The following is a 17,533-nucleotide window of genomic DNA, read 5'->3' as shown; positions in this document are numbered from 1 at the left end:
GTGTGTGTGTGTACCTGGTGTCCGTGCAGTGTATACAGTAGCTTGCCCTCAACAAGGTCCAGGATCTTCATTGTGGAATCGTTGGACGCAGTGATGAAGAAATTACCAGTCGGGTGGAAAGACAAGCTGTTCACCACACCACTGTGCACTGGAAAACACACACAACTATACTGTATTTACACAGACACATGTATTCCTGTGAAATTTAAGACACATTTTTTCTACTCACATTGTTGTTCATTGGGCGATATATGTATTGTGATTTGTAGCATTACACGTTTAACTTTTCTGCCTGTTAACCCTTAGAGTCCAACATAGACTCATTTTAATTGTGTTTTTCTAGGGGGGACAGGGGTCTTTAGGGAGAAATAGCAGGTCGACAGTAGAAGGCTGGTAGAGGTGGTATAGACCAGTAGTTCTCAACCTTTTTGAGTCGCGATCCCCAATTTAACATGCATGTTGTCCGTGACCCCCGCTCACTGAACACAATCTCACACGCACAGTTCAGATCACCCAAAAAAGAAACAAAATGACCAAAAAAAGGAAACAAAATGACCAAAAAAGACACACATTGACCACAAAATTATCAAAAAAGCTACAAAATGACCAAAAGAGACCCAAAATGACCAGAAAAGACCCAAAATGACCAAAAAAGACACAAAATGACCAAAAAAGACACAAAATGACTAAAAAAAGACACAAAATTACAAAAAACAGGAAACAAAATGACCAAAAAAGACACAAATTGACCACAAAATAATCAAAAAAGACACAAAATGACAAAAAAAACACATTAGATGACCAAAAAGACTAAAACACATTAACGCATTAACACATTAACACGTTAACACAGTGGTGACAGAGCTGACTTCCAAAATGATTTGGCGACCCCCAGAAATCATCTCGCAACCCAAGGTTGAGAATAGCTGGTATAGACCACCTGAAAGCTGGGAACATCATTTCAGGTGAGGCTCATCACTGTGTATCCAGTTTTTCTAGTCACGGATCAGTAATAAATACTGTGTTATTGCTTTATCATGGAAGTATATGATGGCTATTCCTATGCTCAGTTATGTATCATAAGTTGTTGCAGCAATTTCTGGGTTGATACCAATTATTACAAAGATTTGGCGCTAAGCAACCATTTTGACCACTCAAAAATGTATTTAAAAAAGGCAAGACACCAAGACCAAGACCTTGAACAACACTATTGAAAATTAATTATTTCTGAGACTTTTGACATTTGGAGATTTCTTGAATAATTATATTTTTGGCAATTGGACAGCAAGCACTTCTGTTTTGGAAACTGCTGAGTAACCCTCTCATCATTATATGATACAGGTCTCTAGTTTATGGCTGTAAAGTTTCATGAGGCTGTGATTACATACATTACATGAACAGGTAATTTTATACAGTGAAATCCAGTTACAAAAAGAGGCACCACTTAAATGAAATGCTACTATAGGGATTAACATAATCAGACACAAATACAATGCCTCATTAAATCAAAAAGAGTCTTAGAATTCCAGCTTTACTCAATTTATGGAATTCTAAAATGTTTGGCCCCAGTATGCAAAAATATTCAAATACACCATTTTAGAACAGGTGAACACAATAAACTTATACTGTGTGAGAAAAATTGCAAAAAACTGAGTCCGCTACAGTATCTTATAGACAGTAATATCAGCCAATATGCCCGTCATATAACATTGAATTATTAAACATTATTATGATGATGATAATAAGAATGAATTTGACACAATATAAAGATATTACATTTTCGTAGTCAAAGTTAATCTTAAAAACAATCCATACATTATTGACTCAGAATTATTTTCCCTTTCTCTATAAAAGTTGATGTCAGAGGACAATTTTAATTGTCTACCAGCAGCTGAGGGGCATTTTAGAGTTCAGAGTCTTGCTCAAGGACACTTCAGCAGGCCAGCTGCTTGCTAACATGGTTGCCTGGATGCCCCTGAAGTGGTCTGCTGCTCTACATCACAACACCTCAGTTGCTGTGTAACTTGAGAATGGCTTAACATCAGGTTTACATTAGCTTGTGTCGTTACGTCAAGTATAGTAGCCCATAACTAATCAAAACTTCCCCACAGCTGAAATCAATCTAGCATCTGGAAAACTTGACTGAGACAAATGAAGAAGGACAGCAAGATATTAGACAAGCGACATGGTCCCTCTGCTGGCTGCAACATGCTATGACACATATAAGATGTGCTCGGCTGCAAAAACATGATGAAAAGCTACATGCTAACATACTGGGAACAAGAGAAATGTATTGTTGGATATAGCTCAGGTTCACATGAGGATACTGAGCAATGTTAACACCCTAATAAACACAAAGCCAGTTGATTAAACCACATAGCAACAAGCACAAATTACTAAAAGAGAAAAGACAACTAAACACCATTTACAAATAATTCTCATGGGTATTTAACAGTAACCACACCTCATTTTAACCACAATTTTACACTTTAAGGCCGGCACAATTGGCGATTAACTAGACTGCAAAGTGAAGCAGTGTGGAAAGGAGACTAAAGGAGAGGAGAGGAAAAGCTTTTATCTTCATGCCCCATCTCCTCAGACAGATGTGATTATCCATTATTAGATCTCACAACTCAAATCCATTTAAGAGAGCTGATTAGAACAATCAGACTGAGAGGCAGACTGACAAAAGGCATCAACATTTGGCTTATTGAATATGCAAGGAATCCTCATTACCACTTTAACTGTGAGCTTTAAAGCTTAATTTTATCTTGGGGTTATTTCAGTAATTTGCTGTGTTTTCCACTGTGTTTAAAGGTGAGACTTTAAGACGTTTAGCTGTGCTGCACAGTGAGGATGGGAGTGGATGATAACACTGATAGTTCACCATTTAAGTTCAAGACATCTTTCTCACAAACACTGGGCTCTGGTTTTGCATGAGCAATTTACATTTTACTATATAGCTTTAAGTGTGAGGGGTACTCACAGCTGCCACTCATTGAGTGTGGATCAGTGATCAGCTCAGTGTAGTGTCAGGTGTGTGTGTGTGTGTGTGTGTGTGTTCTTGTGCTCTATGCTGACTCACCTTCAGAGGCAGTGAGAGCATCTCCTCTCCCATTTCCTGAACATAGTATTATTACTACTGACTTCTTGTGTCTTCTAGTGTGTTGGTTTCTTGCCCTGGGTCATTATTAAACTTAGCTTCTTCAGTTTTTGTTTATTGGGGCTATCTTATGCTCCCCGAGTTAGTTTTTTAAGTCAGCTGCTCGGCAGTGGTGATTTAGTTCTCGTTCCCCAAGTCTTTTTATTTGAAAGAGCTTGTTATTTCCTTTCTTATTGAGACATTTCCCCTTCTCCCGTCCAATCGCTTGCCGGGAGATACCCCAAGTCTGCAAATGTGTCCCAAACCTCATCCTCCTGACAATAAGCCATCAAGAGTGGCAGACATTAGTGTCTTAAAAGCAAAAATAAAAGTAGTAAAAGCTTTCATAAATGTTTGTCTTTAGGGTTGATGTGTCATTTATTAATGCAAAGAATGGCTTTTCATTAAAGCTACGAATATGCAGTGATTTAATAGAAATTCTGGTTTGGCTGTAGTAATTATTATAAACGTACATTTTTGTTTATTCATTTTTTCATTCATTCAGTTTATTCGGTGTTTAACTGTTAACTGTGTCTTTTTCTATTTATGTACCTCTGTACAACCAGAGTCACATTCCTTGAACAGTATGTTGTACACATACTTGGCCAATAAAGCTGATTCTGAATTGACCATAGACATAATTACAAACTAAATATGTTTTTAGGTGTTTACCTTGGTAGTGCTGCAGCATCTTGTGGGATCTAATGTCCCACACCTTCACAGAGTTGTCAGTACTGGCTGCAGCGATGCATGTTCCACTGGGATGGAAGTCCACATGGTTTGCATAACTTTGGAGAAAGAAACATGACATTTATTCAAATTAGGTATTTTTCCAAGCTTTTACAGTACTTAAAATTCAATATTCCAGCAGGTTAATTAAACTAACACAAAAGCTTTGGTCTCTAATTTTAACTAAACTCCCACTAGAGAATATTTTCTGCTCTTGAAATGTATTTTTAAACAATTCAAAAACACTAATTTGAGGCTTTTAGCTGATGTTAATCCAATGACTAGGTGTTTAGTTCTTTTGTTACAGTGATTTTGACATAAAACACGATTATAAGGGGTGTAACAATATTTCAATCTGGACCAAAGTGAAAATATCAAAATATATCATCATCTTTAAGACACACATTTATTTTGAAATTCCTGAATTTTATTTTTAAATAACAGAAGGGATTGTTTTTACTTAAATGTGTGGAAAAGCTCAGTGATAAAATCATGAAGTCACATTTTAGTTGCTTTTCACATCAGTTACAGGCCCCTAAATTTAAATCTAAATCATATCATGTATTGTATTACCACAAATATCATTTCATTGTCACCTTGTGTATTCGAAAGAAGGATTTGGAGAATTGTGACACCCCTTTTTTTTAATCCACATTTTCCCCTGCATCACTTTTGTCATTTCAGATGCTCACCCAGCATGTTCATGGAAAGAATGAATACACTCTCTGCTATTCTTGTCCCACAGCTTTATGGTCTTATCATCACTCGATGACACAATCAAACGATCGTCAGGAGAAAACCTGCAAAAAATGTATTGAAATTCATGATCGAAAACTCTTGACTGTTTATGTATTCAGCTTAAATTTTTACTAATTACATGTAATCAATAAAGTGGTAAAACAGTTCAGAAATATCTAGAATATGTATAGTATCTAATAGTAGAAAAACAATAGAATAAGTGGAAATATCTGCAACATAGGAGTGTGCCATATCGTATCGTTCACGATAATATCGGTATATTTTTTTTATGGTTAAAAAAAATGCATATCATGATATTGGCAACGTTCCTACTTCTTGATGTAGTGGTTAAAGTTGTTTTACACAAAAAGCTACTTACTCCCTGTCGCTAAACACATGCAGCTTTCAAAATAAGAGCACAGTGTGTTAAGAGAATCCACCACAGAATTTACAAGAAGACTGTCAAAATAAGATCCCTTAAATAAAACATACAATAACCTTTATTCTCCTTTACAAAATGTCCTTAAAATATGCCCCCGGAACCCCTAACTGGTTATTTTTTATTATTTGCTCATACTCAAGAGTCGAGAGTAAATTTTTTTGTATTTGGCAACTGTTGAGATTTGCACTTCAAACTACATTTTAGATATTTATTTATTTATACAGATTCAAAAAAAAATCATATTTTCTATCTTTTTAAGTATTTCCTAATATCGTCAAGAATATCGTTATCGCAAAAATAGCCTGCAATATCGTGATATTCTTTTAGGGCCATATCGCCCACCCCTACTGCAACAGCCAGTAGTATTTAATGGTGCAAACTGTGTGTGTGTGTGTATCGTACTTGGCACAGCGGACCCAGTTGATGTGCTGGTTGAGAGAGAAGAGAAACTTCTGCCTGTGGACCGTCCACACTTTGATGGTCTTGTCGTCAGAAGCTGTGACCAGATTCTGTCCGTCCCCAGAAAAGGAAACACTGCGCACGGTGGCAGTGTGAGCACGGAAAGCGGTTGACTCAGCCTTCCTGTAAACACACACAAAGAAACACCAATATTAAGTTTAAAACAAACTATCAAAAACCTAGTGGGTGTCCAAAAATGTGTGCCTTCTTCAGTGTTGGCAGAAGCAGAAAATTCTGTACAGCTGTCTGGTTTTGTTGCTTTTATGAGTCAGCATCATTGTCCTTTGTGATTGCTTTGTAGTGCAACACAATAACAATGAGAGATGATAGATATGTACTTCTAAACAAAAGGTGGAATGCTTCAGAACTCACATGCTGGGCACCCAGAGACGCACGGTCTTGTCTCTGGAGGCAGAAGCCACCAGGTGGCCAGAAGGCGAAAATTGAACAGAAGTGACAGCATCTTTGTGTCCATCAAAACGATACGCCCGCATCTGAGGTTTCATGTTCCAGATCATCACAGAGGAGTCCTTGGAGCCTGTAGCTAGAAGAGAAGGGAGCACAGGTGTGGGAACTGAGCACATTGTGTATGACTGCAGAAAACATACACCACAGGAAATATAAGAAGAACAGCAACAGGAACAGCAAATTATCTGGCTACAGACACGCAAACACAAAGCCATAGAGTAAATTTAAGTAGCAGTTACCGATCTGTTTCATGTTGCAGCTGAAGTCCACACTCGTAACATTGTCCCTGTGACCCTTGAAATGTCTCTCCAGAGTTGGATCAGGCTATGTAAAGAACAGAGAGACAGATTGCAGCAGCCCAGATTAAAGCTTGTTGTTTAAAAGTATTTCTCAATAACATTAAATAGCAATCATGAATAAATAAGCAACAATTAAAGTTGAACATTTTTTTAAATATTGAGTATTATTTATTTTCACTTTTAGAAATGGCTATGCTGCTTCATTAAGACTGTGTGGGTGTATGATATGATAGCCATTGGCGTGGCAATGTAAGCAATGTGTTCAATTCCAAAAAAATAAAATGAGTAGTGAATCTGTATTCAGTTGGCATCACTGTTTGACGACCATAAATGAACATGCAATGACTTCTTTTTTGTTTTCAATTAAAACATGTTACTTTTTTATTAACAATGCAAGCTATTTTATTCGTTTTTTAAATTGTATCAACAATTATACAACAAACCTTGTGTATATAAAATAAGTCTATAATTACAATGGGGACTAAAGGGTGTGAAACAAGGAAAATACAAAAAACAGAGGTTATACGTTTTAACAGGTCTTATGTTATAACATTCACAAACAGATTTTGTACTGTTTGATATGGACAGTTGGCTTAAACATTTGGATTCATGGAAATAGAATTTAGTCAAAATAATACGTATATGAAATAGAATTGTGAAGAAAGATTTCTGTGAATCCAAACTTTTTCCAAATCCAACATTTTCCAGAGAAATATTAAGTACACAATGTTATTTTTTTATAAACTATTCCAAACAAGGAAACACGTCATGAAGTGGAAATACATTGTGCCCTTTCCTTTGCCTGTCAGGCAGCAGTTACCAAACGTGTACCGCCACAAAAAAAATCTCCACCAGCCAAAAAAGGAGAAGGAAAATCAGCATTTTTTTTCTGGTATCATGTTGGAAAAACTAACTCTGATTTGAACAATATTGGGTTTTCGGTCTCTGTCTGATTGCCTCATGACATGAAGTGCATCCTGAAAAACCACACTCAGGGCTTAATCTCCCCACATACAGGAAGGCTGAGTTACCAAGGAGACGGAAGCTTCTGGGATAGCCTCTCTGCTAACCGTTAGACGGACTAGCCGTTAGCCGTTACACCCAGAGGGAGACCAGACAAGACTCTCGGTGCCGCATGTTTTTGTTTAGGGGGACATCTTTAGCATGGCGGAGCTGCACATTATCGGCCAGATCGTCGGGGCCAGTGGTTTCCCAGAAAACAGCCTATTTTGCAAATGGGGAGTGCACACGGGAGGGGCATGGCGTCTCCTGTCTGGGCTGAAGGAGGGTCAGACCCAGGTGGACGTGCCCCAGACAGGAGACATGGCGTACTGGAGCCACCCGGTCGATCTGCACTACGCGACCAAGGGGCTCCAAGGCTGGCCGAAGCTCCACCTCCAAGTCTGGCACCAGGACTCCTTCGGCCGCTGCCAGTTGTACGGTTACGGTTACTGCCATGTCCCATCCAGCCCCGGACACCACCGGATCAGCTGTGCGACCTGGAGGCCGCTCGGCTCGTGGCAGGAGCAGCTGGCGGAGATGTTTGTCGGCGGAGGACCGCAGCTCCGCAGCCCGGAGCTCATATACAGCGGGGCGGACAGGTACAGGCTGCACACCGAAGCCATGGGGACCGTGGAGCTGGAGCTGGGCGTCATCATGAGACACTTTGACAAATATGGCGTCGAGAGTTAACGTCAACACGGTGGAGAAAAAGGGCGATATGAACTTGTGATGGATTTTATACACTGCAGTCGGATGCCAGACACATTTTAGTAAAGTTTTGTACTTTTTTTTAAAAAAAAAGTTTCGTTTGTGTTTTATACAGTATGTAAATAAAGAAACGGTCGTGGTAACGAAGTTGGTTTCTTGTTGGTATATCCTATCAGAGAACTCTCGCCCAATGTCAAGCTGAGATTCGTCACCCTGTTAAAATAATCACCTAAGTAATTTTTTGAAGTTTTGCAGGAAACACAAAAAACTTCACCAAAAGTGTAACATATGACATTTATTGATCATTTCGCTCAAAAAGGATGTAACAAAGGATGGCTATTGACATAGTAATAACACTGTGTGTAAATTATGTAACTTAAGAGAAATAAACGACTTGGGCAATTTTTTGAACAAGCCTTTGTGACTTAAGCAAGATATGGTAACACTTTATTTTGAAGGTATCTACATAAGAGTGACATAAGCCTGTCAGAAACATGACATGACAAGTATCATGAGCATTAATGTGACTTCAAAGTGTCATTAATGTTGATGACACATCCCATGTCATGTTTATGACACACTCATGTCACTCTTATGTAGACAACTTGGAGTTAAGTGTTACCAATATTATTGTCAACAATAAAACTGATAACTAAACAATCTCCCTTATGTAGACACCTTCAAAATCACAAAGGCATGTTCAAAAAATTGCCTAAGTCACATTTTATTTTGACTAAGGCATAATAAATCCGCCATTATCCTAAAGGGGTAAAATCACATGATCTGATCAACTGAGAATGGAGGTGATTTTACCGTAGGTGTCATGAGGATATGATTTAGGCAAAAAAAAAACAATTTTGACAAAGAAATGACTTGGGCAATTATTTTAACAGTGTGACGGATTAGAGGGACGGATTAATTATGGATGGAGAGTAACAAGACCGTTCTCCCTTATCTTCATTCTCCTGTACGAGTAATGTCTAAAATATACTTTTCATATTGTTTTAAACTTTAAAAAACAAGACTTTGATCCACAACACCATACACTGCCTGTAACCAATATTACACTTGGTTTTTTCTCAATGTGTGTTTGCTTAAATAAAACTGGTGCTTGATTTACATCGAGAACTCATTTTATTTATTTAATTGACTCCCCTGAACACATGAATAGTTGTGTTAAGTTGTCGCCAGCTTCAATACAAGCCAGAGATGAATCAGAGTGCTGTTAACTATAGTTGTTTAATTGATCAAAACACTTGCTAAATGTATTTAATACGTTCTACAAAGATCATCTACATGGGCATCATAATTTTAAGCTATAGTAATGGTTCTTAATGAATTTTTTTTGCTGGAACTTAAAGTTGATTTCCCACTAGAAGTCAGCTGTTTTTCTAAATTATTTCTTCAACGTTTGTGCTGTTAGCTCAGCAGAATAGTTGCATGTGCATCCGGCAATTGGAAACACTGTATATAAAAAAAAAAACAGACATATATTTTATAAACCCACGTTTTAAACGTATAATATCTCCCACTTCACCACTCTTCTCAGCACCATGTGCTTTCATGAATTTCACCCCAACCTTCGTCCCAAATTAGACTGACATTCACAAACACCCTTAATATGGCTGTATTTCTGTTGCAAAAGCAGGCTATATAATGGCTGCTAATGTTAATGATAAGTAATAAAAACATTCTTTAACATACATCCTGTGTGGATTTTTATAATTATATGTTTATTACACATGAGAAAGGTATAGTTGCAGTGAAAGCTTGGCAGTCATAAAAGCAATTCACTTTTACATTGTGTCACACAACAACAAAGTGTAAAACAACACTGACATTTTTTTAATGTCATTTTGGTTTGCTTCCTATACCTAATGTTTTAGTTGCTAGAGTTGTGTTGCAGACTGTTGTGTTTTGCACATGAAAAATAATGTTTAATAATGTGTAATAATACATTTTAATTATCTTTTACCTACTGCCATCATTATCTAATATCACAATGATACTCACATTACATACTGTCAGTCACTGCTTACTTTGATACTTCTTATTCGGGAATATATGGCAGCACTGTCACTTTCTGTGCTATTTATATTCCATTCTTGTGTGTATTATACTATTTTCCTAATAGTTTTATATAGTGTTGTTATATAGTATTTTTACCTTGCGCTGTCTGTACATAACATAAAGCAAGTACAACAAATATATCGTTGATCTGTCTTATCATATCTTAGACCTGATCTGACCATGTAAAACATACTGTAAAATATATTTCCTGAGATACACTGCAGACATTATTTACTTTAATTAGTTTGTGATTTATTATTTCGACAATAGACACATCAATAACAGGGGCCTCCTCAAACTCATAACATTGTCTGAAATAACTTTACGAGACATTTTACCCAGGCTACAAAAACCATGGGTAAAATGCGTGTCATAAACATGACATGGGATGTGTCATCAACATTAATGACACTTTGAAGTAACATTAATGCCCATGATACTTGTCATGTCATGTTTCTGACAGGCTTGTGTCACTCTTATGTAGACCCCTTCAAAATAAAGTGTTACCATATCTTGCTTAAGTCACAAAGGCATGTTCAAAAAATTGCCTAAGTCATTTATTTCTCTTAAGATACATAATTTACACACAGTGTTATTACTATGCCAATAGCCATCCTTTGTTACAACCTTTTTGAGTGAAATGAAAATTTGCTTTTTGCAAATGTACGCACACTACTACCACATCTATATCGTCACACTGTTAAAATAATCTAAGTCTTTTTGTCAATTTTTTTTTTTTTGCCTAAATCATCTCCTCATGACGCCAGCCACCTATGGTAAAATCGCCTCCATCCTCAGTTGATCAGATCATGTGATTTTACCCCTTTAGGATAATGGCCTATGTAAAGTGTGTGACTTAGGCGGATTTATTATGCCTCAAGTCAAAATAAAATGTGACTTAGGCAATTTTTTGAACATGCCTTTGTGACTTAAGAAAGATATGGTAACACTTTATTTTAAAGGTGTCTACATAAGAGGGACATGAGCGTGCATGTTCAAAAAATTGCCTAAGTCATTTATTTCTCTTAAGATACATAATTTACACACAGTGTTATTACTATGCCAATAGACATCCTTTGTTACATCCTTTTTGAGAGAAATTATCAATAAATGTCATATGTTACACTTTTGGTGAAGTTTTTTGTGTTTCCTGCAAAACTTGAAAAAATGAGTTAGGTGATTATTTAAACAGGGTGACTATATTGCGACTATCCACTTTTACTAGTAAGCAGCTACAGTGAAGCAACAAACCTGAAACTAACTTCAGTGTGACAGAGCTAACGTTAACGTACACTCACCGGCGCATAAGTCATCTTTCCTCTCAGCGGAGACAAACAGCCGGTTAGACCGCGACTCTTCTGCCCGCTTCAACCCTAATATAAGTGAACTCCGCTTCTTTAATTCGCTGAATGAGACAAACCGGTTAGTTGTACTGTTCGCTCACCGGTCGGCTAATGTTAGCTTGGCAACTTGTTAGCTGGTAGTTGCTGACAACAACAAAGTTCAGTTTACGCGCCGCGATTGGGCGCTGATTTCTTAAAGGGAAAGTGGCACCGAAAATGACCTTTACGGTTAAAACTTCGACGTCAGAGTGATAATATTGCACAAGTATGATGAATTAGAATAGTTTAAAGTTCAAGATATCAGGAGGAAATTCTTGATATGAGCTTAATCCATGTAAATATCTACGGGGAAACTTTTATTTTAAAGTGTAGTGACGCAGTGTTACCACCAGGTGTCAGCAGCGTGTCGTCAGAAATCTTCCCCAATATAGATGTGTGTAGATGTATTTATTAAATTGTCCAACAACCAAAAAGCTATCAAAACAGTTGATATTTGTGAACTATTAAATATATTATTGTAAGCCCTCCCCCCCGGCGTAGAATATACATGTGAAATGAATTTGTAATGAATTGTATGCTTTTGATGTTTGTGAAACAAAGTTATAATTAAAAAAAAAAAAAAAGGTAGTAGTGTATCGTCACCCTGTTAAAATATTCGCCTCACTCATTTTTTTTTTCAAGTTTTGCAGGAAACACAAAAAAACTTCACCAAAAGTGTAACATATGACATTTATTGATCATTTCACTCAAAAAGGATGTAACAAAGGATGGCTATTGGCATATTAATAACACTGTGTGTAAATTATGTAACTTAAGAGAAATAAATGATTTAGGCAATTTTTTGAACATGCATGCTCATGTCACTCTTATGTAGACACCTTTAAAATAAAGTGTTACCATATCTTGTTTAAGTCACAAAGGCATGTTCAAAAAATGGCCAAAGTCACATTTTATTTTGACTTAGGCATAATAAATCCGCTTAAGCCACACACTTGACATAGGCCATTATCTTAAAAGGGTAAAATCACATGATCTGATAAACTGAGGATGGAGGCGATTTTACCATAGGTGGCTGGCGTCATGAGGAAATGATTTAGGCAAAAAATAATAATAATAATTGACAAAAAGACAGTGTGACGATATATATGTGGTAGTAGTGTGCGTACATTTGCAAAAAGCAAATATATTGAGGGGTTTTTGTTTTTCTTTTCATGGTCAAAAAAAGCCAAGGACTGTTAAGTAGGTCAACACATTGGAAGCACTTTGCTTGAGTATTTACATTTTATTCCAACTTATATTCTACATCACATAATGTCTTTAAAGAAATATTGTTCTTTTACGCTTTTATATGTGCCTATGAAGCAGTTTTGTTTTTGCAGCACCACATCCATGCAGCACTCTTTCTCTCATCCACTCCTCACAACAATGACTACAGTTTTTACCATTTTCAGTTACTTTGTTAGTGGATCTGTGTGTCTTGTGACTAAGGCTATTAGTTATAATTGTGAATGAAGGACTTTTTCTTGTAATGGACTATTTTAACAATGAAGTTCATAATCTGATTCCTTCCACCACTGCACATTACAGTTTATACTCTAAAACAGTTCTCTGTTCTTAAGGTCATGGTTGTAAAGCTTGACCAACCTCTTATTGGATCAGTTCTTATTGTGTTTAAGTGGTGCATATTCCCTTTCTTTAAAATGAGCTGAAGTTCTTGAGATTCAAGGCACGTGTCCCTTTCCCCTGTGTGCTTATAAAGCCTTGTGTATCGCCAATGTAAAAATTTAACATGTTGTCACAGTTAACCTCACTGAACAAAGAGTAAATCACACCATTGTTACCTGAAGTGGTAAATCTGGCAACAAGAGAAAACTAAATATCTCATAACTCAGAATACAATAAGCACATGGGACACAGGACTTTGAAAACGTGATACAGCTGGAAAGAGTAAACACAATAGACAAATATGAAGCATTCACGTGCAGTCTTTCAAGAGTAAATCACTCAATCAAAACCACTATGTTGATTTAATACATGTCGACTTAAAACAAATCCCCTGTGGGCCGCTTCAGTGATTGGTTACTTTTTTTTACAGAATCAACATGTTATATTAAAAATCATATTACTGGTTCTCTTCCTTATCAGCACATGACAGGCAATAATTATGCTGTTTTCATATTATTTACACACCATGGAGTTAAAAATATATGAACAGAAACAGGCTTTACTTCACCTGTTGACCCCAGAGCCACTTATCTATAAAGTTAATAAAATACTCACAGAAGTTTTATAGCATTGGACAAATATTCTTTGTTATTCAAAGGGAATAACAAACCCTGCTGAACTTAGATAAGGATTTCTGTGAAGCTGTAGTAAAAACCTCGCCTTTCTAAACACATTTATTTCCTTAACACACAACATTGCGTGTGAATTAAAGGTCACGTTCCCGGTTTGTTGCAAAAAGGTGGTATTTCCTGTTAAACCCAATAGTAGTGTCGAGAATTCCACCAACTTATTGTAATATAATCACAACAGGGCGTAGTTTTGAGTCTTCTGCCAGCCTCACCTTGATTCTAATTACAGTTAAGGAGCCTCCTTAACTCTGTGGTTATTTAGTATGCACTGCAGTATAAATAAACAAGACAATGCAATGCAACCAATCAAGACTGACCTTTTAACAGGAACACTTGTTGATAAGTGCTTCCTGTAAAAGGGAGAAGAAGGAATGAGGAAGAGAAACACATGAATGAACCGGAATCCTTCTGATTCATATTCAGTGGCATAATCGGTTTGTGATTAATTAACAGACCTCTGTGTTTTACGCGCATACGGGAATCGCCTCTATTCTTGGTAGAAGTTAAAGCACTTCCGCAGCACTTTATCCAAAGTTACCAGGCTTTAAACCAAACACTCACGCCTTCCTATTTATCTGAAACTGTGTCATTGTTTTCAGAGTTTCTCTGCTCAGAGCAGCTGTGCTTATTGTAGAAGGGAAGTAGGATATACTTAATCTGCAAATAAATGTGGGCTAGGTCCACAGACATAGTTTCCTTTTCAGTAACAGCGGAAGTTTTTTAAGTTATTGCTTTTATCTGAGTTTTCGAGTCATTTATAACTGCTATTTAAACCTGCAGGGAGCTCTTATCTTATCTTCCTGACGGTCAACTTTCACCAGGAGTAATGTGGTTTTATGTCAGTGTGTACTGTGTAGTCCTTTGTTTGTCAAAGTTCATAAAGAAAACTCCAGATTGATGACGTACCTAACTATAAAACTGTTCCAAATCAAAGAAAAATAAATGTAGATATATTTAGTGAACTATACAGTCATGGAAAAAATATTAGACCACCCTTTTTCTTCAATTTCTTGTTCATCTGGTACAACTAAAGGTACATTTGTTTGGACAAATATAATAATACCAACAAAAATAGTGTTTAGAGTTTAAATTAAGATCTGCTATCTAGCCATTTTTCCATTGTTTTCTTGATAATAACCAAAATCATTAAGTTGTACCAGGCATTAACATGAACAATAGATCAATCATTTTTTCCATGACTGTATGTAATGGTGACAATAGTGTCTACCTGACCTGCAAGGGGAACCACGTTTTAAAATGATCTCAGATACAGTTACAGTATGCTGTTATCATTTTAAAATAGCACAGTGGGTATGTAGTTTAAAACTTACTAGCCTACATATAATAACCTTAAATGTCCTCCCTGACTCAATGACACCTGAAGTGCTCTCACCCTGATGAAAACAGGTGTCAACTCACAGCTCAAAACCACAGAAGCATTTCTAACATTAGCACACGATGGCAGGAGATCAACGTGCTGTACACCGAATTGTAAGTGGTTTCTGTTTTAAACACGTAATGCTTGAAATGGAAAGGGGGCTATGGGGTCATTTTTGGGGGGGAGGGAGCAGTCTCAATGAAAATGGACACACAGCACTGAAAAACAGCCAACATGGTCTCACAGAAATCCGTGAAATAGCCACGGATTTCGCTTAACTCAAAATCCGTGGAATAGCCACGGAATCGCTCAAATTTCCGTGAAACTGACACGGATTTCGCTACAATGCAAGTTAATGACCCGTTAATATCCCGTGGCTATTCCAACATACAAAGTGATTATGTACATTCACTGAGTGAAGATTTAGAAAATAAAACATATATTTCTCGCTAGAAATGTGATCAAAATCCATTTTTATGCAGAAACTAAGTCAAAATATTCATTTTTCACTAAAAATGAGAGAACTGTCCGCCATGTTTTTTGTTCTGACCGCTGGGACCTTGAAAGTCACGTGACTTGGAACAAACCAATAGGAAAAAATATCAATGGGATGGCCACGGGATATGACTGTCTTTAACTTGCATTGTAGCAAAATCCGTGTCAGTTTCACGGAAATTTGAGCGATTCCGTGGCTATTCCACGGATTTTGAGTTAAGCGAAATCCGTGGCTATTTCACGGATTTCTGTGAGACCAAGTTGAAAACAGCAGTAAACACACTGAAAGTGAACCCCAGATTGACTCTTATTTTGAAACAAACCTTGTTCACTCTGCATTAATTAAAGCTATATTTTCATTGTTTTTGCACTGTGTCTGCCACGATCGTAGTTTCCTCTTGATGCTCATGATGTGGCACTTGGTCATCCAGTTAGAAGAAATACATGAAGAAGGGAAGAGTCACTGCAGATACAAACACCATCACACTCTTCTAGCGTGTCATGAGTGATGATTGAGAGGGATTACTTTTGTATGAGGCAATACATTGTTTGTTTTTTTTAGGCAAATCCTTGTGTCTTTCAAGGAACTTGCTATTATGAGCCATACTTCTTTTCTGTCCTGTTTGTTGTTGGTGTTTTGTGCTTCAGACTTTAAAAAAGAGTAACACGAAACCCAAAACCAGCCATTATTATAGATCTGCGGGGCTGAGGTAATGTTTCTGACTGGTAATAGAAACTTACGTCACAACAACAACTTGTCTCACTTTGAGGTACCGGTAATTTGTGTGAAACCATGTTAGTCATGAGAATGTCTACTGATGACAGCGTATTAGTGATGAAGTATGTGACCAAATGTCTAACAAAATCTGAGTCACAAGAGCTGAGTGGTTTTTATTGTTAACAGCTAATTTTTCTCTAAAGAAACAGACCCATCGTGTTTGCAAACTCTTATTATACAATACTATGTACTATGTAAACTATGTATTATGCAATAGATTTTCACATAATGAAGTAGCTTCACAACATTCAACAGCATGTGTCTCTGTCTGCAATATTTAAGGACACACCTTTCACTCTGTCAACTCATTTGGAGCCTCAAAGCGGGAATTTCACTCCATTGTTCCACTGCTGCTCTAAGCACAATGCTATCAAGTTGTGATTTATTTTTAGAGACAAAACAAAAACAGCCATTAAGCTCGTGAATGAGGAAATGTGAAGACCTGTTGATCCACTGAACTGTTTGTGATCGCGTGCATGCATCTGCATCATTGCACATAAATGGGTTTCCTCAGAGTTGTCAAACACAAAAGACAAGGAACTTTTTGAAAACCTACACCAACTTTTTTTCCAGTTCGCAAACAGAAGAGACAAAGAATTATGTAAGGTTTGCTCAGTGGATGGCATTTGTTGATCTCTTATCTTTGTAAGGTCAAAAACACACAAAGTTTAGTGTTGCTTAATGCCGCTGCAGTTAAGACGGCGCATTCTGTTTGAAGGGCATGTTTACAGAATAATTAAATTAAGGCGTATGTTGTATTTAAAATGTATTGAAGAGCATTCCTAAAGGCAAGAAAGTCAATAAGGTTGACATGATTTAACCCTCATGTTGCTTTGTAGTTACAACCAAAAGTGTCAAAGGTAAATTGTGGAAATCACCCTGTGTCATGTGCATTCAGTCAGCTGATTGATACTAGGGCTGGGCGATATGGCCCTAAAAGAATATCACGATATTTCAGGCTATTTTTGCGATAATGATATTCTTGACGATATTACCAAATACTTAAAAAGATACAGAAAATATCATTTTTTTAGTCTGTATAAATAAATAAAAATCTGAAATGTAGTGTGAAGTGCAAATCTCAACAGTTGCCAAATTAAAAAAATGTACTCTTGACTCTAGAGTATG

The 17,533-nt window shown here is 36.9% G+C and overlaps 2 protein-coding genes across 2 annotated transcripts in view; one reads left to right on the top strand and one right to left on the bottom strand.

Moving 5' to 3' along the window:
• The window catches only part of poc1a (POC1 centriolar protein A), a 50,679-nt gene extending 43,755 nt beyond the window's left edge, over nt 1–6,924 (bottom strand). The window contains exons 1-6 of the mRNA XM_059329163.1: nt 6,218–6,924; nt 5,883–6,054; nt 5,454–5,633; nt 4,564–4,671; nt 3,815–3,930; nt 15–148 (exon numbers count right to left, since the gene is read on the bottom strand). Of these exons, the coding sequence (XP_059185146.1) occupies nt 15–148; nt 3,815–3,930; nt 4,564–4,671; nt 5,454–5,633; nt 5,883–6,054; nt 6,218–6,230 (723 nt within the window). The 5' untranslated portion in view covers nt 6,231–6,924. The remainder of the gene's footprint in view (nt 1–14; nt 149–3,814; nt 3,931–4,563; nt 4,672–5,453; nt 5,634–5,882; nt 6,055–6,217) is intronic.
• Nucleotides 6,925–7,012: 88 nt separating this feature from the next.
• b9d2 (B9 domain containing 2) lies at nt 7,013–8,393 on the top strand. Its single transcript, XM_059329168.1, has one exon. The coding sequence runs from the start codon at nt 7,442–7,444 to the stop codon at nt 7,967–7,969; it is 528 nt and encodes a 175-aa protein (XP_059185151.1). The 5' UTR covers nt 7,013–7,441; the 3' UTR covers nt 7,970–8,393.
• The last annotated feature ends 9,140 nt before the right edge of the window (nt 8,394–17,533 follow it).

Source organism: Centropristis striata, chromosome 3, assembly GCF_030273125.1.
Source record: "Centropristis striata isolate RG_2023a ecotype Rhode Island chromosome 3, C.striata_1.0, whole genome shotgun sequence".
NCBI classification, from domain to species: domain Eukaryota; kingdom Metazoa; phylum Chordata; class Actinopteri; order Perciformes; family Serranidae; genus Centropristis; species Centropristis striata.
Note: the sequence above shows the minus strand (reverse complement) of the source record. Positions and strands in the feature narration are given on the sequence as shown.

What these genes read in the sequence shown, in the direction of transcription:
- b9d2 (XM_059329168.1), top strand. Translation starts at nt 7,442, where the DNA reads ATGGCGGAGCTGCACATTATCGGCCAGATCGTCGGGGCCAGTGGTTTC.